At 37.9% G+C, this 27,957-nt stretch overlaps 1 protein-coding gene across 1 annotated transcript; it reads right to left on the reverse strand.

Annotated features, from left to right (window-relative positions):
* Positions 1 to 69: 69 nt before the first annotated feature.
* Positions 70 to 27,897, reverse strand: NUS1 (NUS1 dehydrodolichyl diphosphate synthase subunit). Its single transcript, XM_060030039.1, has 5 exons — positions 27,365 to 27,897; positions 13,357 to 13,482; positions 11,925 to 12,074; positions 7,956 to 8,055; positions 70 to 3,727 (listed from the first exon to the last, which is right to left on the reverse strand). Exons 1-5 carry the CDS (start codon positions 27,846 to 27,848, stop codon positions 3,637 to 3,639), a joined length of 951 nt encoding a protein of 316 aa, XP_059886022.1. The 5' UTR covers positions 27,849 to 27,897; the 3' UTR covers positions 70 to 3,636.
* Between the last annotated feature and the right edge of the window lie 60 nt (positions 27,898 to 27,957).

The following is a 27,957-nucleotide window of genomic DNA, read 5'->3' on the forward strand; positions in this document are numbered from 1 at the left end:
GTTTATATCCAGACACAATAACCAAATACAAAATAGAATGCAAGACTCAATTTATGGTTTGTAGTTTAAAAAGAATCTCTTTATTAAACCTGTTACAGTAGGATCCACGTTTTAAAATATAAATACAAAAAAGTTCTAGGATTGTCACCAAAAATGTAATCAATGAGCGATGGTATTAGAAGTTATTTTCCTTTACATCTGCTTCTCTGAATTCTCTAATTTTTTTTTTTTTTTAGAATGAATGTGTATTTTTTATTCAAGTCGCAAGCAAATTTTTTGCACTTCCCTTTTCCACCAATTTTATCACAGTTTATGTCCTATCGACTAGGATTCTGGCCGTATTCTTGTTTCCTGGGTTTTATTTCAAACTGTCTTGAACTTTTCCTACACTAACTTTTGTTAAAGGCATTTCCTATTAACTAAAGTTAAAAGGTGACCTTTGAGAAACAATTTCAGATAGAAATTATGCATAAAAAGCCAGCTATCTTATAATTAGATCCTCGAGTTAGAAAGTGAATACTCTATGCAACGTAAGACAAACCATAGCTCTTACCCTTCTATTTCCTGGTTTAACGAGAACGTCAAATTCCTTTTTAAAAGAGTACACATATACATTTTCAACTTGGCATTCCATATTCAGTAAAAAACTGTTCAGATTTTAATTACTGTGGAATTTTGACAATTTTACCAATGGCTAAGCTGAATTTTACCTCACTGTTACCTGGCAAAAAGCAAATAACATTTTACGATTCCAAATGTTTAATCTGGTAAAAATGAGAATATACTTCAATCAAGAACTTACCATCCAAAAAAATAGTATTGTTATCTTGTCATATGAGTTTCTCATTACATTTTTGCAGTCCCTACATATTTAGAATGTAGCATTCACATAATACTATAGTCCATGAAAAGTGTATATTCTTTTATTGTTTTTGTTCATACATGTCATTTCAACTTTCAATAGTAAAATTCAATAAATTTGATTCCTTAATCATAAAAACTTGCTTTACACATTATTTACATGTTGCCGAAGTCTACAGCCATACAAAACATCACAAGGATTTGACTCTATGCATGGTACCATCACACAGAAAGAGGGAACTAATCAAGTAACATACATTCAAAGATTAAATTGTAGATGTGTACAGTGTATTTGGCACTGTTCATTAACATTATAACACATTCTTCTCTTAAGACAGGCATTATTAAGCCTTAGTCACAATATACCAGAATTTGCTATTCACATCAAAACCAGCTTTCAAACCTTCTAACAGTAATCAGTGTTAAGAAACAAAACACAACCAGAATTTGGGAATGGAATTCAAACCCTCCAACCTCTTGCTAAGCTCCAAGCTGCCATCCATAAGGTAGGTTTAATTTGATAATTTTTCCATTGTGGGCAGTGTCAAGAAGAAACAATTTAAAGACAATATTCTTCAAAACACATCAAGACAAACAACACGATTCTTTAAAGTTTTTATCAGTTCTTCTTGGGAGTGCAAAGGGACTGCTGATAATGCATAACTAGTAGATGATTTGGGCAGGAATTACAGAATGACTGATGTCATTCAAATTGTGGAGACTGTACTAACAGTTAAACTCATGGGAAGGATCTGGAATGCCTATATCTGAAATCAGAATCCTCAGCAACTTGTTTTAAGGGTCTCTTCCTACTTAGGACTATAACAGACTCAGGTCACAGGTTACAGATTTACTGTAATGTGTAACACTACACTGCTGTGAAATATAAGAAGAAATAAAAATACAAAGACTCAACTATTAAACCTTTAGTGGCTTTGGCTATATTGCAGTGGATAATTTATTTGCCTGACTTCATTTTAACAAATATTATTAAATCCCTTCACTTCAATCGGGCCCATTAAATTTAATTCATTAAAACCATATATATTCCAGAATGTTTAAAAAAGACACATGTTTATAAAAGGCATAAATTCAGTCTTCAACTAAGGCCAAAAAGCCTCAATAGAACATGCATGACAGTACAGGGGAACAGAAATAAAAAATTCTCTGGTAAAATTTAGAGATATGCTGTAGCATCACACAAAGCTTTTAGCAATAAATTAAGACTTAAAAAAAAAGTCTCACAATGTACAAAAGAACTACAATGTGCAAAGTAATATCACTGAACCAAAATTTAGTTTATATCATTTTATTTCAAGTGTTTTTTAAAATCATAAATGGGGTTTTGGAATCCAAAGTCAAAACATTTATTCTTCGTAGCCTCAGAATTTGGCAAGCAATTCCAGACCTTGCTTTCCAAATCCAGTCTTCTTTGCTATTTTTCAGACTCTGAGACCTAGTTTTTAAACTACTCCCTTCTAAACATACAATTTTGGATAACTATTGTGCACTTGTTAATAAGATTCTTCTGAAAACAGCCCATCAAATATAAAGAATAATGGTTTCTGTCCGAGTATCAGCAGTGAGGGAAGAAAAACTAAACACCTATCAAAAAATCATTTCTTCATTTAAAAAGGAACAGAACCAGTGCTGTTCTCTGCCATGAAAGAGAACATGCAAAATTAAATTACTTTTGTAGACTTTGGTAATGTTTTATTACCTACACAGGCCTCAATCTTACTTAAAGATCATATTTTTACGCAAAGTCACCGTCAGGATTTATTAAGTAAAAATCCTGGGTACTAACATGGTCCTAAATGTGCTATTCCAAAGAGGAACAGGTTACTTTTGAGGAAAAGAGCTGCCTCGGTAATTTCCCTCAAATGCTTATTTAAATAAACACAGTTAATGGAAATTTTTTAAACCAGCTTTGGGTACTATCTAGCCCACTGCCCACCAAACAGAAAAGGAGATCAAAACTTTCTTTCCTTATTCAGGAAAGTTTCACCTTTACTTTTAAGATTACAACCTTTTCACCTTTTATGACTGCCTCATACAATATTTAAAATTTTTTTAATTCTGCATTTCAATGTTGTAAGAGTTCTTTTTCAAGTGATCTTCACAACCCAGAACACAGACAACAGAGCGACATTTTCAAGTCACACTGACAATAACGAAGAGATGAAAATGGACGGATGTCTGAAAATAGGTATTCCCTCTGCTCCAAAGGTGAGCAAACTTTTAACATGTGAACAACACAGAACTCCATTCCTCTGGAGATCCCTCAAACTCAGAATGCTTCCATTTAATACGTCAATATACTATTCTTAAAAATTAAAGTTTGGTCACTTGGAAAGAATGAACAAAAGTTATTCCCCTCCCCCCCCAAAACAACAACAAAACAGCTTTAACCACCCCTTTCTCTCCCCACAAAAAAGGGAAGTAGTTGGGGCTGAAGCCTGTAAATCTGAAATTTCAGCTCCTAAAACATCGCTGCTATTTGCTCAAAGGTGCAAGTCCACATATATCCCCCTCCAATACTTCCCCCATTTATAAGTTTATTTCCACACACGCACACACACACACACTCACACACACACTCACTCACTCACATGTACTCTTACTCTCAAGTAAGACACTTTTTTGTGTTTGTTGATAAATTATGAGGATTATGAACTAGGTGTGTACAGGGTTTCATAGGTGCTTTGTAAACATCAGAGTCACTTGAGTCCTTTTCTCCAAAAGCCTGAAATCAAATTACACAACCAGGGATCACTATTTTCCCAGACGCTGTTCACAGGCTGCATATTGACAAAGGGCAGAGAAAAAGTCCTCATAACTGATGTTCAGGTGGGAAGGCAAAGAGCTGAAAAAAAAATAAAAGGAGAAAAGAAGCAATTAGATGATGTGCTGTAATTTGGAGGGGGAGCCAGACGGGTAATGACCAAAAAGATTAAGGACAGAAGAAAGTAAATTATAAGCCTAGAGTACATCAAACTATTTCTACTAAATGATTGTTAAACTCACTGTGAAACAGTTCAAATAAAATATAATCCCTCCTTTCACAAGAAGAGAAAAGCAAATTGTAGAGAGATGGAGATTCAGAACGTTTTTTTATTTCCAAGTTTCTAATTTTTATTTTTGAGGCTCCCTAACAATCTTGCACCACCAGGCATCTAAGACATAAATGTCATCTGATAGATCTCGTCTCCCTCCTTTGAAAAACCTTGTGTCTAAACCATGAATTTCTATACTACTTTTAAAGAACACAAGGCAAGATTCTGCTGATAAAATTTATTTAAATTTATTAAAACTGGTAGGTGAGTCTACAAAAGATTAAAGCAAGAACAAAAGTGGCAAAGTACCATAAACGCTGCACCGGACTTCAGCCTTTCTGAAGGCAATCTACTTAGGATGATAAGACTTATCCTTTGCTCACACAGATCTATGGAGCATTTGAACAAAAAATTTATACATTATGTTTCTTTTATTTGTTTTTGAGATTTTAAAGGGATTTTTAAAAAGTATTTTAGTTTTATTGGAGTATAGTTCATTTACAGTGTTGTGTTAGTTTCAGGTATATCGCAACGTGATTCAGTTAAACATATACATATAGTCTTTTTTTGTGTGTGTATGTGTGTGTGTTATGCGGGCCTCTCACTGTTGTGGCCTCTCCCGTTGCGGACCACAGGCTCTGGACGCGCAGGCTCAGCGGCCATGGCTCACGGGCCCAGCCACTCCGCGGCATGTGGGATCTTCCCGGACCGGGCACGAACCCGTGTCCCCTGCATCGGCAGGCGGACTCTCAACCACTGCGCCACCAGGGAAGCCCAGTCATTCTTTTTTAGATACTTTTCTCATATAGGTTATCACAGACTATCAGGTAGAGTCCCCTGTGCTATATATACAGTAGGTCCTTGTTGGTTTACATTATATTTCTAATTCTAAGGATAAAGTGAAAATTACTAAGAGACATAACTTACAATGAATTCATTGGAATGTTAGCCCATTTTCAATTCTGACACTTTTATACTTTGGAATATTCTTTTATCCTCCAAGATGAAGGCACAGTGTAGTGCTAGAGAGATTCAGAACCTATTAAAGCATAAGTCCAGATTAATGCAAAACTGGAGAGCTATTTATAAAAGATCTCACTCAAATTTACTTCAAGAACTCGGCTTTGTCAGAGTAAAGCCAGTGTTACTTGAACAGTTTACAAAAGTCAGGCTGAATGCTGGCAGAGCAACACAGCATCCCCACATGATGATTACTGAAGCCATGTGGTGAGCAACCAATAAATGAACAATATTTATCTCCACAATTTTCGATTGCTCAAGGGGGCAACTACAATGTGAAGACAAGCACTTTTAAGACAAAGTGAATACACAGCCAGAGGGTTTCCCCTTAAGTATTTTAAAGACTTAAAATAATTTTCAGTAATTAACATTAAAAAAAATCTCAAATTTATACAGCTTTACTTTGATGTTTTGGACATTTCAAACAGAATCAGAGCCAAGATCTAGTCAGATTATAAGACTCACATTAAGAATTCTTCAGTCACATGAACATAAGAAAAGGACTAAACAAACCTACCATAATGAACTCCTGCCTGACCCTGTGGTTCTCTTCAGCTATGTTTTCATTATCCTTCCTTTTCTTCCCTTGCCAGGTTTACTGAGATATAACTGACAGATAATCTTTATCCTTCCTCTTACTGCTAAGAATTCTGAAATAAGCCTCCTGTTTCCCTCCATTTCCTTATCTCTTAATAATCTCTGCTATCAATCTTTTACCTTATTCACTCTACTGAAATGATATTCTCAAGGACAAATGTTAACGACTTTCTTTTTGCTAAAAGCTTGCTTCCAATGTCTTCAAACTACCCACTTTCCTAGGTTGTCTTCATTTTATGCCCTTTATCAACAGCCTCATCTCCTATCACTCCTCAAGAAGCACTTAGTGTCACCACCCCTCAGTGACTCAGAAGCAGTCTTGTTATTTCCTGGTCTGTCCCATCAGGGCTCCAGTCTTCTCTACATTGTGATCAAGACACTTTTCCTGTCATCACAATGCTTACAGTCTGGTGGACGGTAGACAAACAGAGAGAAAACCTCAAAATAACATTATACAGCTATAAGAGACATATGTACAAAGATCTGTGGGAAAGCCTGTTAGGTGCCAGGATCTGATGCCCATGATCAGATTTAAATCCTCAACTCTGGATTAAAATGCCCATTTTACAAATACAGAGAAGTTTCAATAGCTTTCCAAAGTCATGTTAACAAGCTGCATAGCCAAGACTCAAACCAAGATCTATGTTCTAAGACATACTCTTCCTACCAAACCACTCCCAACCTCACAAAATATCACTGCTACCTTTCTTAAAGCCCACCTGAAAGGCACCTGAAATGACTTGGGAAACCCCCTGGGGTGGGGGGAGGAAGAGATAAGAGAAACACATATCACCATAAAGAAACCCAGAGTTTGGAGATTTGGGTTCTAATTCCACTTTATTACAAGCTTGAGTAATGTCTCTTCCCCATTTTCCTGGCCTATGAAATGAGGAGGGCAGTACCGGATGACCTACAGCCCTCTCTGACCCTAACATGCTATGTGTTCTTTTCGTCTCCCTCCTGCCCCCAGCTTGAAGCATTTCATACAGGACCCCTTGGTACTGTTCTCTTCTATGAACACATTAGGGAAGTCCTCTATTCTCACAGGTTCAACTACTTCTACTTCCTAGGTACTGACAACTCCCAAAGATCCATCCTTAGCCTTGACTTCTCATCCAAGCATCAATTCGACATCTTCATCTGCTCTCTTAAGTATTTCCATCTAAACAGACTCTGGCCTCAAAATTTTCTTATTCCTGAATTCAACATCTTCCCTTCAAAATCAATGGTCCCTTGACTTTCCCATTTGTCTCAATAACACCATAATTCACCCAGTCACTTAGGCTTAAGAACTTAGGAATCATTTCATTTCTACTCTAGTTTTTACTGCAATTATTGATAGTAAAGTGCTAGGCCTGCAAGTATACTTGGTAATTAGTTCTCATGAGAAAGAAAATTTGTAGTATATTCCTCCTAAGACCCAGAATTTAAATATATTCTAAGGGTCCTAAGTCTCTCCTTTATTTTAAATCAGGGGTCTGCAATTACAGCCCAGGAGCCTGCCACCTGTTTCTTGTAAACAAGGTTTTATTAGAACACAGTCACACACATTTGTGGACATACTGTCCATGCTTGTTTAGCTATACTAGCAAGTGTTTAGTGGCAACAGAGAAGAGCAGTTCCAAGAGACTATATAGCCCACAAGGCCTAAAATATTTACCCTCTGGCCCTTTATACAAAAAGTTTGCCAAATAAGCAGTTACATTCTCATCAGTGTATTCTCCCATAAATTATAGGCATGGCCTCATCACTTGTCTTTTTACCTCACCCTTGCCCAAACCCAATCTACTCTAGTACATAGCTGCCCAACAAATCTTCCAGAATCATCATTCCCACATTACCCACAGGCTCATCAATTTCCTACTGCCTCTCTAAACAATTATACACATTCCTTATGCTGATATTTAAAGCATTCCCAATGTCAACACCCCCAAACAATTTGATTTCACCTTATACTGCTATCTAACACTAATTCTCTGCGTTGGTGTGGCCAGCTCCCTATTTCTTTCAAAGGCGATGTTCACGCCCTGCCCCTCCCCCCAGCCTTTCTTTTTTTTCCCCCTTGCTCACCCCCTACACTTCCCACCTTTTCTTTAATTACAAAAATTCTACCCATTTTATATACCCTGGATCAAGTCACATCTTTTCTGTGGAATCAACAACTCTGGCCCACAGCTTTCTCTCTCACTCCTGATCTCCTACGATGATTAGTTTCAATACCAAACATTTGCACAACCACATGCTCTCTTGTGTCTGAATCATTGATACAGGTTTTTATTTCACCACTGATACTGTCAAATACCTGAGGGAAAGGGTCCAGTATTATAATTCTTTGGGAATTCCCACCACATCTAGCACGGTGCTGGGTTCAAGAAACTCTTGCTGGATCGAACCAAAGTCAGTACACTTTTAATTACTTACACAATCTCAGTCAACCTGATGTGCCAGGGAAGAAAGCCTAGTGTGCTGTCCACAGGACCAAACTTCAATACTAAATCAGGATCAGGGAAACCATTTGAACCTTGGAAAGATAAAAAGACACATGAACTTAATACACATTGCTCACCAAAAAACGACCAATGGCAAAATCTGTTCATCAAATTGGTTTCTTATGCTTTACGTATCTGTTCTCTTCAGAAGCTTCATTTGTATGTTTCCATACCCCTATTCCATGGCCCAACATCTACTTTTATATCTATGTTATTTCCAAATGTGGAAGTTTTCTCTAAAGGCCATTTAACTGGATTGATTACCTGATAAGGAGACGTAACACAACTCCCATCCTAAACCCTACAAGTAGCCCCCAAATCCCATCTATCTTTCAAGACTCAACTTAAGTGTTCTCTTCGCATCCTGGGACCCTCACTGCTTTAAGGACTTAATACTTATTCTGGCCACAGAACTAAGTAACTTCAGAGATGAAAAGCAACTTAAAAAGTTATCTACTCTCCTTCCTTCCCCATGCTCTGATTTTACAGAGCAAGACCAACTCCAGAAAGACCAACTTCTAGCTATATAGTACAAATGTTCTCAGTATTCCCCAGAGCCCAAGCTCCCTGGGAGGGGAAAAGGAGACTGTACACCTGCATCAACCAAGTTCTGGCCATTTTTTGCTTCACAGACTGGTTTCCATATGAGATCTGGCTTGAGAGAAAAATGAGATAGAAATATTTCAACTGCTTAAAAATAAAGTAAAGTAAATCTTAAAATAAAGAATCACTGGTATAACAGAAAAGATGCTTTAATCCAAGAGACTCAGGTTTTAACAGCTTCTAATAACCTCAGTTCAGCCACTAACTTTCTGGTCACACAGTCTCTCCAGGGCTTAGTTCCTCATTTGTTAAATAAGGGGACTGGATTAGACAGGTCCCTTCAGCAGTAATAAAGAATTATTTCCACAACAAAGTCTCTTTAAAAGTCTATGTGGCAGAGTGAATAGACTAAGTAGAACACATACTCTTCTTCCTGCTAAAAAAGCAAATCCTCTTTAGTACACACACACAAAAAGAAAAGGCAAGAAGGTACTTCTGGCTAATAGTGGTGTGAAGAGGGTGACGAATCCTCTCCAAAAATAACATGTATTAAACTGGACAAAACCAATCACTTAAGAGCACTGGATATTAACCAGAGCAGATGACTATTCTTTAAAAAAACAAAACACCAGCTAGAGCTTCAGGTAAGAACTGTAGGTCTTTTGGTCTTCCTGCCTGGGAATGCCCCTAACCCCCATGTCTCTATCTCCATCAACTGAAGGAAACAGTAGTTTTACCAGCAGGGGACTGACAGCAAAAGCTAGCAGATTTGCTGCTTGTAGCCAAAATATATGGACTCAATTTGGAGGTTGTGGGCAGGAGGGAGGGAGCAATGGTGAAAACCTATGGACTCAAAAGGAAAACCCACAGCTTTGTTACCCCGAGGTTGTAGCCCCCCATTAGGGCAAGCAGAACAATGGATAGAAATTTAACAGGGAGATGCTGGAAACACTGGTTCATTTAAGCTCTCCATATATCCAGGCTGACTAGGAAAATACCACATGCAAGGGAAGAAGGAGGGCAAGCAGGACAGGGTGGCAAGAAAGTCCAGTGAAAGGTAACAGCCAAGGAGACCTGAGAACTGACTTGAATGCACCCTCCAACATCACACAAAGATCTTGGAAGCCTTACAAATTTAAGGTGTTTGAGCACAACCAGTGTGCAAACCACTGTCTGACACATTAAACTATGCAGACACAGAATGCCAGACTAAAGAATAAAATTAAAAATAGAAAAACTGAGCAGAGACAGCAGTAGTCACCTGTATTTATAGACAATATAATCCTGTATTTAGAAAATTCTAAGACTCTACAAAAACAACTACTAGAACTACTAAGTGAAATTTCAGCAAAGCAGGATACAAAATCAGTATTAAAAAAAACCAACCTGTATTTCCATATATTATCAACAAACAATCTGAAAATAAAGTTAAGAAAAAATCTCATTAACAGTAGCATCAAAAAGAATAAAAGTCTTAGGAATAAACTGAAAAAAGTAGAACTCTATACCCTGAAATTATAAAACATTGTTATGAGGAAAATTAGGACCCAAATAAATGGAGAGATATACTATGTTCATGGATTGGAAGATGAACATAGTGAAGATTGTGAAGATGGCAATTCTCTCCAAATTGAGCTACAGATTCAACTCAATCCCTATTAAAACAGAGTTTGTTTTTTTAAATTGACAAACTCATCTTAAAATGTATATGAAGATGTAAAGGACCCTGAATAGCTAAAACTTTGAAAAAGAAAATCAAAGTTGAAAGATTTACACTACTTGAATTTCATAGTTTATTACGGTAGGCTATAGTAATCAAGACACTGCAGCATTTTAAGGACAGACATATAGACCAATGGAATAGAATAGAAAGTCCAGGAAAAAACTCACAGATTCATGAAAAACTGATTTTCAATAAAGGAGCCACAGTAATTAAAGGGGGAAAACACAGTCTTTTCAACAAGTGGTGGTGGATAAATAACTGGTATCCCTTACCTCACATCATTCACAAAAATTAAGTTAAAATGGATTAGACTTAAATATAATAGCTAAAGCTATAAAAATTCTAGAAGAAAACAAAGCAGTTGCTTCATATTGGCAATAAGAGTGGAGATTAACTGCAGTCACAAGGGAACTCTTGGGGGCGACAATATTCAGAGGGTTTGCTTCTGTCAGATTAATGAGTTAACTTCAGGATTATGTACATTTTCGTTTATCATGGGTCTAAAACCCCTGCAGTCAATACATGGTCTCCAAAGGCTATCTGAAGGATTACCTTTGGTCCCTGCATCACTTTTAGGACATCCTCAAAACTACTCTCTGGTTGGGGACTTATAGGATCCAGGAAACAGTCAACACCCCAGTAACCTCTGCCTCGAGAACTCCTACAATGGTTTACTTGAAGCCTATTCATTCAGCCTCGATAGTTAGGCAATGACAGAGCAGAGAATAGGAAAGTAGGGTAAGAAGTGAATAGTCAATGAAAGTAGGGAGTTAGTGAGATCAAGAGGCCAGAGAGGGACTGTGCTCTGTAATGGACATGTCAAAACAGAAGAAACAAAGAACTGAGGGTTAAATAAATGACTGAGAATTAGAAAATGGATGATTAATAAGTAAGGTAAATGGAGAATCTATGTGAATGAATAAAAAATATGTCTGAAATTGTATGGCTATAGAAGCTATCAACAGACATGAATTTGTTAGAAATATTGCCTTTCTTCAAAAGGATCAAGGATAATGCTAATAAGCAAAAAAAACCATAAAGTTAAGGCAAAAAGTTCCTAGGGAACTTTAGAGAGAATAAGCAAACTAAAGGCTTTTATAAACAATTGAAGAAAAACAGATAAAATATGTTACACTTGGTATAACGTGACAAATATAGTGGTAAAGTTGGTATAACATAAGAGAAAGAATACTATAAAAGGAGTCACGGATGATAGCAGTATAATATTCTTGGGATTGTTTCCTAAATAGCTATTAAGTTCAAACTTAATATTCAAGAGAGTTCAAACTAAAAAGAATGAGGAACACTGTATGTCAATTATATCTCAATAAAACTGGAAAAAAATAAATCAAAATAAATTTTAAAAGAGGGAGGCAGAAGCAGAAGACCTATTTTTAAGAATATTCATCACTTCCCCCCAAATCCTTTTAGATCGATCCTCTCCTTTACCAATAATTCCTCATGCAAGTCAGGGGAATACAAATTTCATTATCTCAAAACTATTTTCACATGTGTGTCTCTAAACTTCAGAAACATAACAAGTATAATGACAACAACAATAAAATGGAACTTAGATAGTCTCCTTCATATTGTACCCTTGTGGGACAAAACTAAGAACAAACATATATGACTTACTAAGTAAACTGTCTAACATATCTACATCCAAATCTGTGCATTTCTTTTGCTGCTGAGCTACTAACTGGCAGAAGTCTTGAGCAGCTCTCACAATATCTGCTTTTCCATCTTCTGGGGACAGCACCTTCACTGCCGATTGGCAATTTAAAACTGGAGGAAAAAAAACAAGATATTTTTAAAAATACCCTCTTCCAGATATATTTCAAAATAACTTAAGGACTATGTACATTTTTGTTTATCATGGGTCTACAACCTATGATATTAAGAAATATTAAGTTCAGACTAAAATAAAAGTACAGTTCTTATAGTAAACAAGAATCTTTTAAGCCCTTCAATTTCAATATTAAAACATACCTGGCTACTCTCCTCTGAAAGAACCAATATATAACATTTGTGTATATATTTACATACAGCCTTCTTTTCAAAGTGCTCAGAATGACCTTGTATCTGTGAATAAATCCTCTAGAAAACAGAAATTTTAATTACAGGGTAACTTACAATTTCCTACTCAAAACGCCATCTACAATTCTAGTACAGTCAGCAATAACGCAGAAGACAAAAATGAAGACTATAGGAAAAAAATGTGCTTCAACATTGTCTGTAGCACACACATCCACCTTATCAAATTCTGATTCTGTGGAGCTGTTTTACAATTTATAGGATTCTAGGTAACTGACAGCAATGCCCAATTCTTTTTTTTCTTTTTTTAATTAATTAATTTATATATTTATTTTTGGCTGTGTTGGGTCTTCGTTGCTGTGCGTGGGCTTTCTCCAGTTGCGGCGAGCGGGGGCTACTCTTCATTGCACTAGGTGGGCTTCTCATTGCGGTGGCTTCTCTTGTTGTGGAGCACGGGCTCTAGCCGCAGGGGCTTCAGGAGCTGTAGCACACCGGGCTTAGCTGCTCCGCAGCACATGCAATCTTCCCGGACCAGGGCTCGAACCCATGTCCCCCTGCGTTGGCAGGCAGATTCTTAACCACTGCACCACCAGTGAAGTCCCAATGCCCAATTCTTGTTTATGCAATTCTTTGCCTGGTAGAGGTTCAATTATGTTCATTCTAATCCCATTGAAAAACAAGTTTTACCTCTATTCACATATTTATTTCAATATTTCTGATCTATAAATATCTCCATTCTTTGGATTCTCTTTGAATTGGCTGTAAAATCTACCTGGTTCCTGGTTGTTTGAGTTAAATAAAATCTTTAACATGTGTTTATTTTTTAATATCCATGAGTCATGATTTTATCTTTTTCTGAATATTATCTTTTAACAAGATGAAGAATGAAAAGTCTAACTCTGGTGATTAAAGATGGTGATAATAAAGACTAACAGGGCAAAATTAATAAGTAAATGAATGAGTAACAGAATCTGCCTTGAAACACAAAACATATCTGCATATGTTAGATATTCAATTTTACACTCACACTTACCTTGATCATCTTTGTCATTACTATTTGCAAACTCTGGTGAGTATTTGGAACAATCTAAGCCCAGGAGTTCCTGCTGTTGTTTTAAAATTTCATCCATCAATCTGGAATTATTTCTTTTGAAAATACCTTAAAAAGAGAAAAAAGGGAATCCCAACTAGGTTAATTTATCCTCTTCGATGATTAACGGATGCTTGTTGTGAAAACAACACTGGATCCAGAACTGAACAATTTCCAAGTGAATCACTGATGACTAATCCTAAACTAGAATCTAAAAGGAAAACATGACAACAAAACTCTGTTATTACAAGAGTCTGGCTTTGGGCTAAAGTCAAAAAAAAGGACAGGGGTAACAACTCTGTGTCAATATGAATATGAGAGAAATTTAGACCTAGAAAGAAATTTTAAGAGACCATTTACTTGACACCTTTATTTACAGATTAAGAAACGGATGCCCAGGTCTCAGTAAGACCATTAAGAGACTTGTCAGAGAACTTATAAACTGCAGCAGTGATCCAAAGCTTCTATCTTCCTCTCTCCCAGCCTAATGTAATTCCCCTACAGATTTACTCTGTGCACACAATACTATCACCTCAATTTGATTCATTTGTTCTTATGGTAAGAAGAAATAATATGAATTATGTAAAAAGCAGAGAATAGACAAAAGTACAGAAAGCAAAATTTAGTAAATTCAAACAAAGCATGAAAATATATTACATAAAATTGTTTCTGATCCTCCAACCATGCACAGAAAAATTAAAACTATAATGACTATCATATCACTGAGAAAGATGAAGGAACTATGTGACATATATTTAGTGTAAAACTAATACAGAGAGCTCTAATTAAAAACAATTTGGCTATTTTCAGAGAGGCCAGCTTTCTAGTGGCCATTGCCTTTTTGATCTTTAAAAGTGTTCCTTCTCTGTATTCTCAGTCCTGTCTTTAAAACGGTTCAAAGATTAACTGTGAGAGAGAACATAATAAGTATATACATAAAATAGCACAGAATCTGCTGAATACGCTGTATAGTGGCAACTTGGTTGAATATGTGTAATAGCAGTTCAAGGATGAAAGCAGTCTCTTCGGTAGGGAAACACTTTGTAAACAAACAAGCAAGACTTCAGCTGAGCTGAGCTCAGAAAGTTAAAGTGAAGAAAATGGAGAGGATAGTTAGATGGGGAAGATGCTTAAGAAAAAAAGCACTGAATGCTCAAAAGGCAGACAAATGCTGCTGGTACAAATGATTTGAGAAAAGGGGCAAGGGAATAGGCCTAATTTTTATTCATTTTGCCTACCCAATAGGTAACCACTCATTTCCTGTGGAAATGTGTGGAAATCTTTATCTTTAGGAAAACCAACCTGGTGACAGTTCGGTTGTTGGTGATAGAGAAAGCCTGGCAGCAGACTACTGCAATATTCCACACATAATTTGATAAAGCTGTGGAAAAGGATTCACTACAAAAGACGAGTTGAGAGAATAAAGAATATGACTTGATTAGAGGTGCACAGAGAAAATTCTGTGACTTTAATCCTGGATAACAGAAAATGATAACATTTTTAAAAAGAAGGGAAATTCTACAAAGAGAACTGGTTTGAAGGAAAAGACAAGTTTAGTTTTAGACAGGTGATGACAGAATATTTAAGTGGGGTTATTGTAAAAGTGATTAAGAGACATGAGGAAAGGGTGTTCAAAAGAGGTCATATAAGCACCAAGTGGGTAGGGCTCTTACTGTTTTGCTTACAAACACAGGGCCCTGAGGCTAGCACAGGGCCAAGCACAGAACAGACACTCAACAAATAAATGTTGGTAGCAAGACCATGACAGGTCAGAGACCTGTTTCCTTCTCAAAATCCTATCCTCATCCCAGCTCGTGTGAGTATCTTCCCTTGGATCAACTCCCAATCTGCTCCTTGAATGGCCGCTTCTCACTCTGCACTGAATCCTTTTCCTCTTTCCCTCTAAATGGAGATTACTCCTCAGAGTTCCTACTTCAGCCCTCTTCGTGTCCATGTGCTCCTCCCTCTCTGGTTCTAGTCACTCATGGGACTTTAATACCACTCAGCGTCAGGACCAGGGTAATATGAATAAGACAAAACTGGGGGGAAGGGGTGGAGGGTAGTTTACAAAAAAAACCAGTAATTAAGATTAATAATAACTTGGTGTAAAGTTATTTACATAACTGTCTTTAAAAATTAAAATTAATGCAAAACATCCATGATGAACAAAATATTAAAATTTTAAGTAAAAACAGGATCAGCATTTTGTTCCTAACATTTTCAGTTCATTCAAACATCTAATCTTACCTTGAAGTTCTGTAAGCATCTGAAAATGAACAAATCTAAAACTTGGCAGCTTATCTTTTAAAGCTAGCTCTCAAACACTTATATTACATCAGGTTAAAAAAAAGAAACAGTACTGTAAGCGTGAAACTTATATGCACTTAGGGATAAGGCCTAAAACAGAACAGGCAATATGAGAACAGTAAATATGTAAGGTTGATGGGACAATAGGTGATTTAAAATCATAACTGCTGTAAAGCTGTTTATATTTTTGTTTAAAAACAAAAAACTTGGGCTTCCCTGGTGGCGCAGTGGTTGAGAGTCCGCCTGCCGATGCAGGGGACACGGGTTCGTGCCCAGTTTCGGAAAGATCCCATATGCCGCAAAGTGGCTGGGCCCGTGAGCCATGGCCGCTAAGCCTGCGTGTCCGGAGCCTGTGCTCCGCAACGGGAGAGGCCACAACAGTGAGAGGCCCGCGTACCCCCCCCCAACAAACAAACAAACTTAGCCCTTATTCTTGTTGTTCTATTTATAATAAAGACATCACTACCTGCTCAGTCAACCAGGCATCCTCCTTACGCTCTAGCATTATCACCACCACCCCCAATGCCCTATTAAGATGCTAAGCCCTTTACTCTTCTACAGCAATGTTTCCCTGTACCCATTTCCTTTTGTCCATTGTCCCCACTGTTTCAAGCAATAGTCTTCTTTGTAATATTAGAACCACCTTCTAATGGGCCTTCCTGCCCCTTCTAGCATGGATCACTAGACTAAGTACCAGATTGACCTTCCTAGGCTACATCTGTAATCCTCGCACATTCCAACTTTATTATCTTCAATGGCTCCCAAAATGCTTAATGTATCAAGAACAAACTGCTCAGATCAGCATTAACATTCCATCCTACGCTTCCATACTCGGTAGGTAGAAATAATGTATGTTTATGAAATAACGGAAGCTTCCAATTTCTCTACAGTACTCTATCCCCAGTATAAGGCAATTAGATTGCCTTATACTGCCCCCCAAACACCTGGAGTGACTCCAACCTTCATCCTTTGTTACCTCCCCAGCCCCACACCTATAAAATTCTAATTCTTCACAGGCCAGCTGAAATGTCATTTACCCTCAAGAAAACTTTGAGTCCCCCAGCCAGATTGAGCCAGGCTCAATTTCTCTTCTGACTTACCTCACTCCCTCCAAATACCCACATTTTGCTCAAACTCCTTAACAAACCAATATTCTACTTTTTATTAGTTACAGCTTAACTCTCCCCAACCCCACTGTACTGTAGTCTTACTTGTGCACTTGGGTCTTACCCATTTCTTTCCCCCTAAGGCACCTTCCACATAGCAGGAGTTCAACGTTTACTTAATAAACTGAATTATCAGTGCACAGAGTGCCACCTAACAACAACAAAACCTAAAAGGACATGTCACTGAATGGAATTTTTAAGAAATTTCCAGGAAACTCTCACAATAAAAGGAGACACTTCCTCATTGCATACAGGCAGAAATTCTGTTAAAAAGAAAAAATATTAGAGGCACAAAGTACCTTCTACAAAGAAGACCTCCATGAAGTTATTTTAAACTGAACCTTTGTCTTGGCTGCTTTGGATGAAGACATGAAATTAAAAAGTATAGCTTCTGAGAAGTGCGAAATGCATAAATAAGATAGATTGCCAGCAAAATAATTCCTGATACCTCACAGCTTGACCCCCATCCAGAAATCTGATTATACTCTATGGTACTTATCTTATTTCCCATAAGCAATATTCTCAGCTTATAATTTTCTTCAGGATTCAAAGTCTACACATACACACTTCACATCACAAGAAATGCAACAAGTTATAAGAATGCCTTTGACTGAGACAGGCAACTCCTCTGGCGATATCATAATAAATTGATATTTGGAAGAGTCTTTTTCTCATATCATAATTCATCTTGTTTGCCTTCACAGAATCTAAACTAAAGCCAAAATGATGTAATATCAATAAAAGTAAAGAAACTATAACAAAAGTCATTTTATGCAAAAGGAAGTTGAGACTGTATTCATTTAGAAATAACTAATCTAAGGGAAAAACATTAGCAAATACTCAAATTTTTCAGAAACCTGTATTTTACAGAGTTATATAATAATGAACTGCAAGAATTATTTTATCCCATCCTTTTACAGATGAGGAAATAGACCCAGAAAGGTCAAGCAATTGTCCTTGGTCAAGAGTCTAAGACTTTGGACTGAAATCCAGGTCTCCTGGCTTCTAATTATTCAGTTCAGTAACTATTTCTAATGCTGATAACCAATGCTAAATCCACCTTACTATTAAATTTTGAATTTCCCTCCCCCAAAAGTTAAACTTCATAAAATAAATAAAGCTGACCCCTTTACAAATGAGCAGAATGTTTTGAAAAAAACTAAGACTAGAGCTCTTTTTAAAAAGGCTTTTAAGAAGTCACAAGGTTAACAGATATTTGAATTCTTTAAGAATGACTTGGGAATATAAAATAAGTTTTTGCAATAATGACAAAGAATTTTACATTATGCTTGTTGCTCTACAACTATATCTCAATTTCCCACGTTAGCTAACTGGAAACATATATAGAAAAGCTACATGAAAGAGCCGAAATTTTTTAAAACACACACATGCACACACCCAGAAAAACCTACAATTTCCATGAAAGAATAAAATATTATGTTAGGAAAGGTGGACCTCAGAAAGACAATAATGTTTTTGGTGTTTTTGATAAACACTAACTATACCAAATGTAGATTTCTTTTTATATCCTAAGAAATATCCTTTTCTAATTCTAGTATGATGTTCAAAGTTTAGACAATAAGGATATGTCCCCTAACCATCCTTCCTAATAAATTGAATGTCCCTTAATCTTACCATCATAATACAATTATTTCTGGTTTTTAACATTTCCTAGCCTTTGTCCACATGCATGTGTAATCTTGGCATATATGACCATGCAATTTTGTATCCTGCTTTTTTCACTTGTATAACATGTATCCTTCTTTGGTGGTAGTCTCATGATTGTTTTAACAATTGCATTATTTAACAATAAAGGTCTGAATTCAGAAAACATTCCAAGTACAATGGGAGGCCGTTGGAAGGTTTTATTCAGAGTTTGAATAGTATTACCAAAAAAGATCACTTTGCTGGTGGGTGAAGAATGGATTATACAGGGGTCAGAACAGAACTGAAGATAAATTAAGAGGCTACTACAGCATTAATCCATGTGAAAAATAATGAAAACTCAAACTTGGACGACTACAATGAAGAACCAAAACAAGTGGCAAATTTGGGATATATTCTAGAAGATCAAGATTAGAGGTAGAACATGATGTAGAAGACTCACATCTAAATTTTTAGCTTGAGCAGTTGGTTGGAAGGTATTTTCTGAGATTGGAAAAAAGCTGAGCAAGGCAGGTTTAGGGGGGAAATTCAAGAGTACTGTTTTGGACATGTTAAGCATTTGAGATGCCTAAAGAAATCAAAGTGGAGATGTTAGGTAGGGTGAGATAAAGGAGCCTGGAATTATAGGAGAGATAAGGACTGGAGATTCAAACCTGAGTGTGAGCATTGGAACAGAGTCACACCATTCGTTTATGGCCACTTTCTGACTATACTGGCAAAGATGAGTATTTGTGACAGGGACCATACAGCCCACTAAGTCTAAAATATTTACTAGCTGGCCCTTTAAGAAAAAGTTTTCTGACCCCTGATCTAGGAGATAGGGTGAACATCAGAAAGACAAGGGCACACATACAGCACAAAATCCTAGGACATCTCAACTTTTAGAAGTGGAGAAAACAAGCCAGACATAAGGCTCAGAAGGAACAGTCAGCAAGATAGGAAGAAATCCAACCACACATGATGTCATGGAAGCCAGGAGAGAAAATATTTCAAAGAGAGTGGAATTAAGTATGTCCTATCCACCAATCAGGTTATATACTGTTCGGGATATAAAGACCTTATTGAGGTCTTTAATAGTTAAAATTACATTTTAGAATTACTTACAAGTTTCAACATTCAGTCTACCCTAACAATCAACTATGTACACATTAACTGGGTAATAACGCCATGATGTAATAGTTTTTTCGAATTAAGGGAACCAAGAGTTTAATTAAACAAGTACTCAATCAGCAAATCTTACCTGTATCCCTTAAATACTGCTTCTTCTAAAATTTACATGAACTGAATAATCAATTATAGAAAATGAGACTTTCAAAATACACGTTTAGTATTTCTTTTAGATCTGAAATTTGAACTTTTATGTGATTATTCCTTCCCTTCTATAGAAACAGATTTTTAAAGAAATATCTAGCAAGTGTTTATAAGAACAAGGGAAAGGAAGGGAAGAAAAGCGAGATAAACATTGACGCAATCTCTCTGGTTACAAAGCATCTCACCAGCTAAGGAACTAAAGTAATACTTTTTTGCAAATAAACGCCCATCCTTCGAAATAGTCTACCTTTCTTCTTTTAAACAAAACACCTAAGTAAGTAATGGTAGTTACCCTCATTTAATTCTCTAACAATCCAATTATAACACTATCAGAGTCAACCTTCAGAGAAAAAAACATATGGAACAATAATTAAAAAAAAAATCTACCAATAAAATTTTACATGACTGAAGTAGTCATAACAAAATAAATCTTACAAGCCATTAAACAATTTTATTTCAAGAGAGAGCCCCAGGAGGGCTTCCCTGGTGATGCAGTGATTAAGAATCCACCTGCCAATGGAAGGGACACGGGTTTGAGCCCTGGTCTGGGAAGATCCCACATGCCACGGAGCAACTAAGCCCGTGCACCACAACTACTGAGCCTGCGCTCTAGAGCCCATGAGCCACAGCTACTGAAGCCCGCCTGTCTAGAGCCTGTGCTCCGTAACAAGAGAAGCCACCGCAATGAGAAGCCCGCAAACCGCAACGGAAGAGTAGCCCCGCCCCCGCTCACCGCAACTAGAGAAAGACCGCGCGCAACAACGAAGACACAATGCAGCCAAAAATAAATAAATAAAATACATAAATTTAAAAAGAGAGAGAGAGAGAGAGAGAGCCCCAGGATACCTCATAGAATAACAATTATACTGGAATGAGCATGTTGTACCAAGAAAGATATGCGTGATGGTGGCACAGCATACCGGAACGAGCGCTAGCTAAATTTTAAGTCCCAGTTCTTTAGCAGGAGAGATGTTTAAAATAAACTAGCCAAGTGGGCTTTCTCAGCCTCTGACTGCACATTTTTAAAATGAGAATGTCTTCCCAGACTCTGCTCACCTGACAAGGAAACAGTTCAATACAGAGCAGGAGCTCCATAAAATTAAATTTAGTTGATTAAAAAAGTCAAGTGTGTCCTACGACTCAAAGGATGAATGTTTATATTAGTAGTATGAAGAAAATTCTATTTACCTTTAAATATCTTTAACAAATTATTTCTACTACCTCTAGATAAGTACCCACTTTACCAAGACTTTAAGATGACACAACATAATCAGAAAGAGTACTAACATGACTGTACTGTGGTTACATTCTCTTCTCAGTGGAAGTCAGTACAGCATAATGCTTAAGTACCAAAGCTTTGGAATAAAATCTGATTCAAATTCTAGATCTGCCCCTTCCTATATATGGGATCTTGGTTTTCTAAGTCTCAGTGTCTTGACTGCTAAAAGTGCTAAGGATTTAATTCACTTCTTTGCATAGCATCTAGTGCATAGTAAAAGTGCAACAAAGAGTAATTATTACTATTAAGGAAAGGTTTATTTTCATACATAAATCCAGTATGGTTAAATAGAAAGGTACTCAGAGAATGAGGTCAGTTCAAAAGCAGGACAGCGCTTTTCAAAGACAAAGCAAAACTGGGGATGGAACAGTCAAGAGAGGCTACTTAGCAGGTAATAGTGAGAATGATGTACAAGGATCTATTGATAGCTTTTGACAGGTAGATAGCCCTTTGGTAGAAAAAGGGAAGAGGACATCCCAGGATGTTAAGATAAATGTGAAATTCTGTATATTTTTGAAATGTACTATACAAAGGTGAAGATTAGAAATAGAATGTTCCCTTACATGAGTTTCCACATGAGGGAAGACAAGTACTCTAGTTTGTATTGTCTGTATATCAAATCTAATCACATTTATATTTAGACTTTCAACACTTCTGGCAACTCTGTATTTCAGCGTAAGGAGAACAATACTTGATAAAATTATATTTCCCAACAGCATCTGTGTCAGTGTGCCAAATAAGTAAACTAGGGCAAACTATGTTCATTTCCCCCCACTACTTTAATTAAGGCTTCTGGGTACTGGTGTTGGGAAACAAATTACAACTCAGTTCATCATTCTTATCTACAAGAAATGCAGCCCCTTCTTCCAATTCAAGGAATATATACTGACCTACTCATTACATGCAAACACCAAGCTACAATCTGTAGGTGAAGCAACAATGAGAAGGACAGCTAGCATCTGCAAAGCTTACAATCTAGTAAGAAAGTTCGGGCACATATACATACGACTACTACTTCACAAAATGGAGAATGGAAGTACCTTTAAAGATGTACGATATTTAAGGAGATTCAATGACAGAGCAAGATTAGGAATGGAATAGCCGAGAGAGACTACCTAAGAGGTGATAGTTTGGATAGACTTAAAAGGATCAATGATAGCCTTTTGACAGCTAGATAGCCATTTGCCAAGAAAAGGAGAAGAGGACACTCCAGAAGGAGGGAACATCAAGTAACCTAATCATAGATGCAGCAAAAGGGACATAAAATAGTGAGAAATATGTTGAGAAGGCTGGGAGTACACAGGGCAGATCTTTTAAATTCTTGTGTAAGAAATCTGAATCCAAAAACCATTTCCTACGATACCTAGTATAGATTTACAACTACGGAAATAACACTAAAAAGAGCAACACAAAAGGTTTGTTTTGTTGCTGAATTCTCACATAGAAGGCAACGCCTTATTCTGGATCACTCCAATTTACAGTAATATTAAGTAATAATTAACTGCAGCACTATTTACAACAGCCAAGACATGGAAGCAACCTAAATGTCCATGGACAGAAGAATGGATAAAGAAGATATAGTACATATATACAATGGAATATTGCTCAGCCATTTAAAAAGAATGAAATAATGCCATTTGCAGCAACATGGATGGATCTAGAGATTGTCAAACTGAGTGAAGTCAGTCAGAGAAAAACAAATATCATATGATTGCTTATATGTGGAATCTACAAAAATGGTACAAATGAACTTATTTACAAAACAGAAATAAAGTCACAGATGTAGAAAACAAACTTATGGTTACCGGTGGGGGGAAGGGTGGGGGAGGGATAAATTAGGAGATTGGGATTGACATATACACACTACTACATATAAAATAAATAATAAGGACATATTGTATAGCACAGGGAACTCTACTCAGTACTCTGTAATGACTTATATGAGAAAAGAATCTGAAAAAGAGTGGATATATGTATATGTATAACAGATTCCCTTTGCTGTAGAGCAGAAACTAACACATTATAAATCAACTATACTCCAATAAAAATTAACTAAAAAATAAAATAAAATAGAAATAAAAAAGTAATAGACTTAAGTAATAATTAATATTGAGACCCACCCAAGATTATCTTCACTTATGAAAAGGAACATGAAGGATGAATGAATAATTTGATGTAATACAAGTAGTAGGGTATCCTTTCATTTGTGTTAGGGTCAAACTTCAATGTGCAAATGTATCATATAAGTAGCTTAATAAAAATAGAGATGCTCAGGTCCCACTCCCCTAATTTGGTCTGATCAATAACTGTGCTGAATTTGTATTTTTTATAAACACCCCCAATGACTCATTCACGGATGGTCCACAGACAACGTTTTGAAAACTACTGCCCTACAGCAAGGTTCTCAGCATGGCACCAATACAGCTGAGCAACATGAACAGGTTCCATCACTGAAGATAATAATGTATCTGTAGGTAACTTGGATCTAGGTGTACTTCAAGTGAACCCAAGCAAGCATAACACCCCTGAGGCTACAGCACCAAAAGCCCCAAACTCCAATTTTTGTACCAGCCCCATTATGGTCTTAAATTATAATAATGTAGACAAAATAGCCAAATCTCCCTTCTAGAATTCTGAGCTCAAGAAATACCTGAGAAAACAACTCCAATTTCTGACAGATGAAATTATTACTTGCAGAAATTCTTGATGATAATCAGGAAAGAGTGCAGGTAGATGAAAATATCAGTCTGTTGGCAGAGTCAAACCAAGGTAAATATCAGTGGATTTTTTTTAGTCTAAGAATTAAATATAATCTAAATCCAACTATAATTAGAATGAACACTGATTTAAATACAAATTTGGGAGGTTAAGGGGTACAAGACAGGGGAAAATGGAAGGTGCTACAGTAGCTCGTCTCCAAGATGGCTGCCACCAGCCCCAGCCCCGACTCCTGCTGCACAAGCCATCTTCTCATCGAGAGGTAAAGTCTACCGCTCCATTTTCGTGATTTGGGGCAGACCTGTGACTTCTCAGACCAAGAGAATACACCAGAAGTAACACTGTATGATCTCCTAAGCTAGGTCATAAGAAGTCATGCAGCTTTGGCCTTTGGCTAATTCTTTGGGAACGCCTATAAAAGAAGTATGACTACTCCAAGGCCACTATTAAATGAGGAAACTTAAGCTAGCCATGTGAAGACAGATGACCAACCTGTCCTCATCTATTCCATCCATCACAAACCAGGCACTAAATGTATGATAAGAAACCTTTATGTCCCAGCTACTACCTGACTGTAGCCTTATGAGTAGAACTAACCCCAAGGAAGAACTGTCCACCTGAACCGAGTCAACTCATAAATTGTTTTAAAACACTATGCTTTAGAGTAGACTACAAAGCTACAGATAACCAGAACAGGTGGCCAAGCCTTCATCCTACCTCATTTCTCAACCTTTCATTACATAAACTTACCTATTATATTTACTGATCCCAACACACTGCTCGATGCTGTTGTTCAATCTACTCTAATGGGAATGCTGCCAATGGGGAATTCCCCATTCTCTCTCTCTTTCTCTCTGTCACACACAGGCACACACAAAGAACACTGTACTGATTATGCTAATCCAAATTCTACCTATTTTTGCAAGGCCAATCTCAGATGTCACCTCCTATGGACATATGGAGGTTACCTTGCTCCTCAGGGATTTTTCTCTTTTTTTCTCCTTAAAGTCTCTTCCATTCACTAGCATTTATATATTAGCTTGCATTAATTTTTAGTAACTATCCCTAACTTGAGTATAAACTCTTTGAGACAATTTCTTGTACTTCTTTGTATCCCAGTAGGTACTCAATAAATTGACGTTTAAGAGTATGTCAATAGGATTTTTAAAATCAGTTAAATATTTACATAGAAATAGGTTTAAGTGAAAGTTTGGGAAAACTGAATATAGCTTAAGTATTTACAGTTCCCCTGAAAAAGGAATAATTTTTCTCACATATCCACATGGCTTGATCGCTCACCTCTTTCAGGTCTACTCAAAAGTCACGGGGGCTTTCTTTGGCCACTCTATTTAAAATCGCACCCCCTACTCCACCACTGACTTTCAACATTCCTCTCCACGTCCCCTGCTTTATTTTTCCTCTTTGCTTTTATGATCTAATACATTTTACTCATTTATAATATTTGTCAGACTTCCACTAAAATGTAAGTTCTATGAGTGTAGGAATTTTTGTCTGTTTTTTTCACTGGGGCACTCTCATGCCTAGAACAGTATCTGGTACTTAACACACACGCAATCTGTCACCTGTTAAATGAATGAATCAATCAGTCAAAACCAAGGATGAGTAAATTGAAAGCCTCTTATTTCAAACAATGAAATTAACCTTTATCCCTTATTGAAATTGCTTTTACAGTAGACACAAAATGCTCTTGAGTCCATGCACTGAAAATGCTCCGTAAAACTCCTTTTGCTTAGCTTGACTTCTTCCTTTTCACTACCAATCATTTTTCTTTTAGCGAATATGACACAGGCTATTTCTGAATCACATCAGCAACTTAAGAACAGGAATTGCCAGAACAAGGAAGTGTGGCAATATTATAATCTGCGTTCGTACGCAGCCACCAATTTAAACTATTCAGCTATTCATTTTCCTTCTCTACTAGAAGGTAAAGGTACTTGCTTTAAAAGAATCCCCTGGATATAAGTGACTCACTTAAAGTGAATTCACCACATAGCTCAACAGCTTTAATTAATTTCCGTTTCTGCTTCACTTACTTTTTTCCCCCAACGTTTCTGTTGCGTTGCTTAAGCAAAGAGTGCATCGCCTTATAACAGTCTTATGATTTCTATTGTTCTGGCAAGCTCCATAACATGTCAGCCCCTGAGTATATTAAACTTTACCTTTCAGGGTAAATTTTCATTTGATGATGACAGGCTATGAGTCACCATACTCCTTGCTGGCTGCAAGGAAGGCAATCAGTCAACCAAAGATTACTCTAATAGCCTGCAAGAGGTGCTGTCTGACCTCAACCTAACCTTTCTGACAAAATGTCACACTTAAACCTGCCTAACAAAGACTTAAAGATTAAAAATCAATTTGTAGCTTCTGTGAGCATACCAGTAATTTAAGGTACTGAACAGAGCCTAAGACACTAGTTTTCTTTCCTTCATACCAATACTCCTAAATCATTCTTACCTTTAAGGAAATACCATGGCTTTCAGGATTTGACTGAAACCCAAACATGACATTTAGAGCCTTCCCCAACCTGATCTATTCATTCTTCAACATCCGGCTTAAACGCCATTTCCTCTGGAGGAACTTCTCAAGTTTCTCCAATGAGAATTTCTCTTCCCCCTTCTCACAGCAGTTACTAACTCCCAACATTTGTTGCTACCCATGCCACTCATGTGAGTGTGTCTACCCTCCACCCCACAAGCCTGAGAATCCATGAAATTCAATGTAAAAATCCAAGGAATATGCCCAGCACTGTGCTTTAGGTTTGTAGCTACGCGAACAATGTTGAAGTCTTGTACCTACAAAAATTCCCTACAGTGAAAATTTCCTCAATCAAAACTTATGGGAGGACAAGTACTGTGTTGGCCCCTGAGGATCAAGGATCGCACAACAACCCAGACCTCCGAAGACAGACGGTGACCACTTTCCTTTCTGTCTATCCAGTCTCTCACGTACTCTTCATAAACCCACTTCAAATGCCACCTGTCCCCAACCACTTAGCTTACGCATAAATCCTCCACAGCCTGCGGTGACTTAAGAACAGTGCCTTGAGCCTCTCTGAAGAACCACTGCGGTATAACAAAAAGGTAAATCTGTGGAAAAGCACAGACTGGCTAAAATTTTAATCCTCCTATTACTACCTCTCTAACTTTGGACAAATCAATGAATGTTGTTATCTCAGCTCCCTCATTTGTGAAACAAGGGTACAGAAACATCATCCACCTTAGTGGGACATTATAACGAATAAGAAATATTTTTAAATATGTAGAAGGCGACTGAACCGAATTCAGGAACTTAGTTGGTGTCCAATTAAGCCTATCTCCCTTCCTCGAAAGCGCCAGCACCATAATTTGCACTTAAGGGCCTCCGGACGAGGTAACTCGCGGAGCCGGGATGGCTGTGCCGAGCGACGCGCCCCGGGTCCACCTGCCCGATGCGCGGTACCCGCGGCCGGAGACGCCCCGGGCCCCCTACCCGCTCCCGGTCTCACCTTGGTGGTCGTAGACACTAATGTAAGAAATGCCCACGGCCATACACCACACCACGAGGCTTGCGATGTCCGAGAAGCTGGGCTCCTGCTCCTCCTCGGTGATCACCAGGCCCATGTGCACAGGCAGCTTCTCCAGGGAACGGCCGTCCGCGCGCCAGCGTAGCCGCGGGTGGGCGGCGACCGGGGTCGGCCCCCCGCGCGGATGCCGGTGGTGACGGCGGTTCCTGCCGTTCCTGCCGACAGCCAGGAGCTTGGGGAGCGTGAAGCCGAGCGGCGCTAGGACCGCGGCGGAGGCGGCCCGACAGCAGCGCCGCCAGATCCAGTTCCAGGTGCCGAACCGAACACGGAGCCAGGAGGTGAGCGTGCGGTGCAGGCAGAGCAGAGCGTGCAGCACCCGCCACACCAGCTCATACAGCCCCGTCATACTCTCGTGGCGCCCGGGCGCCCTCCTCTCTCCTACACCCGCGGCGCGACCGCTTCTCATCCGGCCCTGCAGCCGGCGCGGGCCATCTCTCCGCGTTCTCCCGCCCCCCGCACCCGAACCCCTTTCTACTGCCAACACCTCACCGCGCCCCCGCCGCCATCTTCCTCTT

The sequence above is a fragment of the Delphinus delphis genome, chromosome 14 (genome assembly GCF_949987515.2).
Source record: "Delphinus delphis chromosome 14, mDelDel1.2, whole genome shotgun sequence".
Classification (NCBI taxonomy): Eukaryota; Metazoa; Chordata; class Mammalia; order Artiodactyla; family Delphinidae; genus Delphinus; species Delphinus delphis.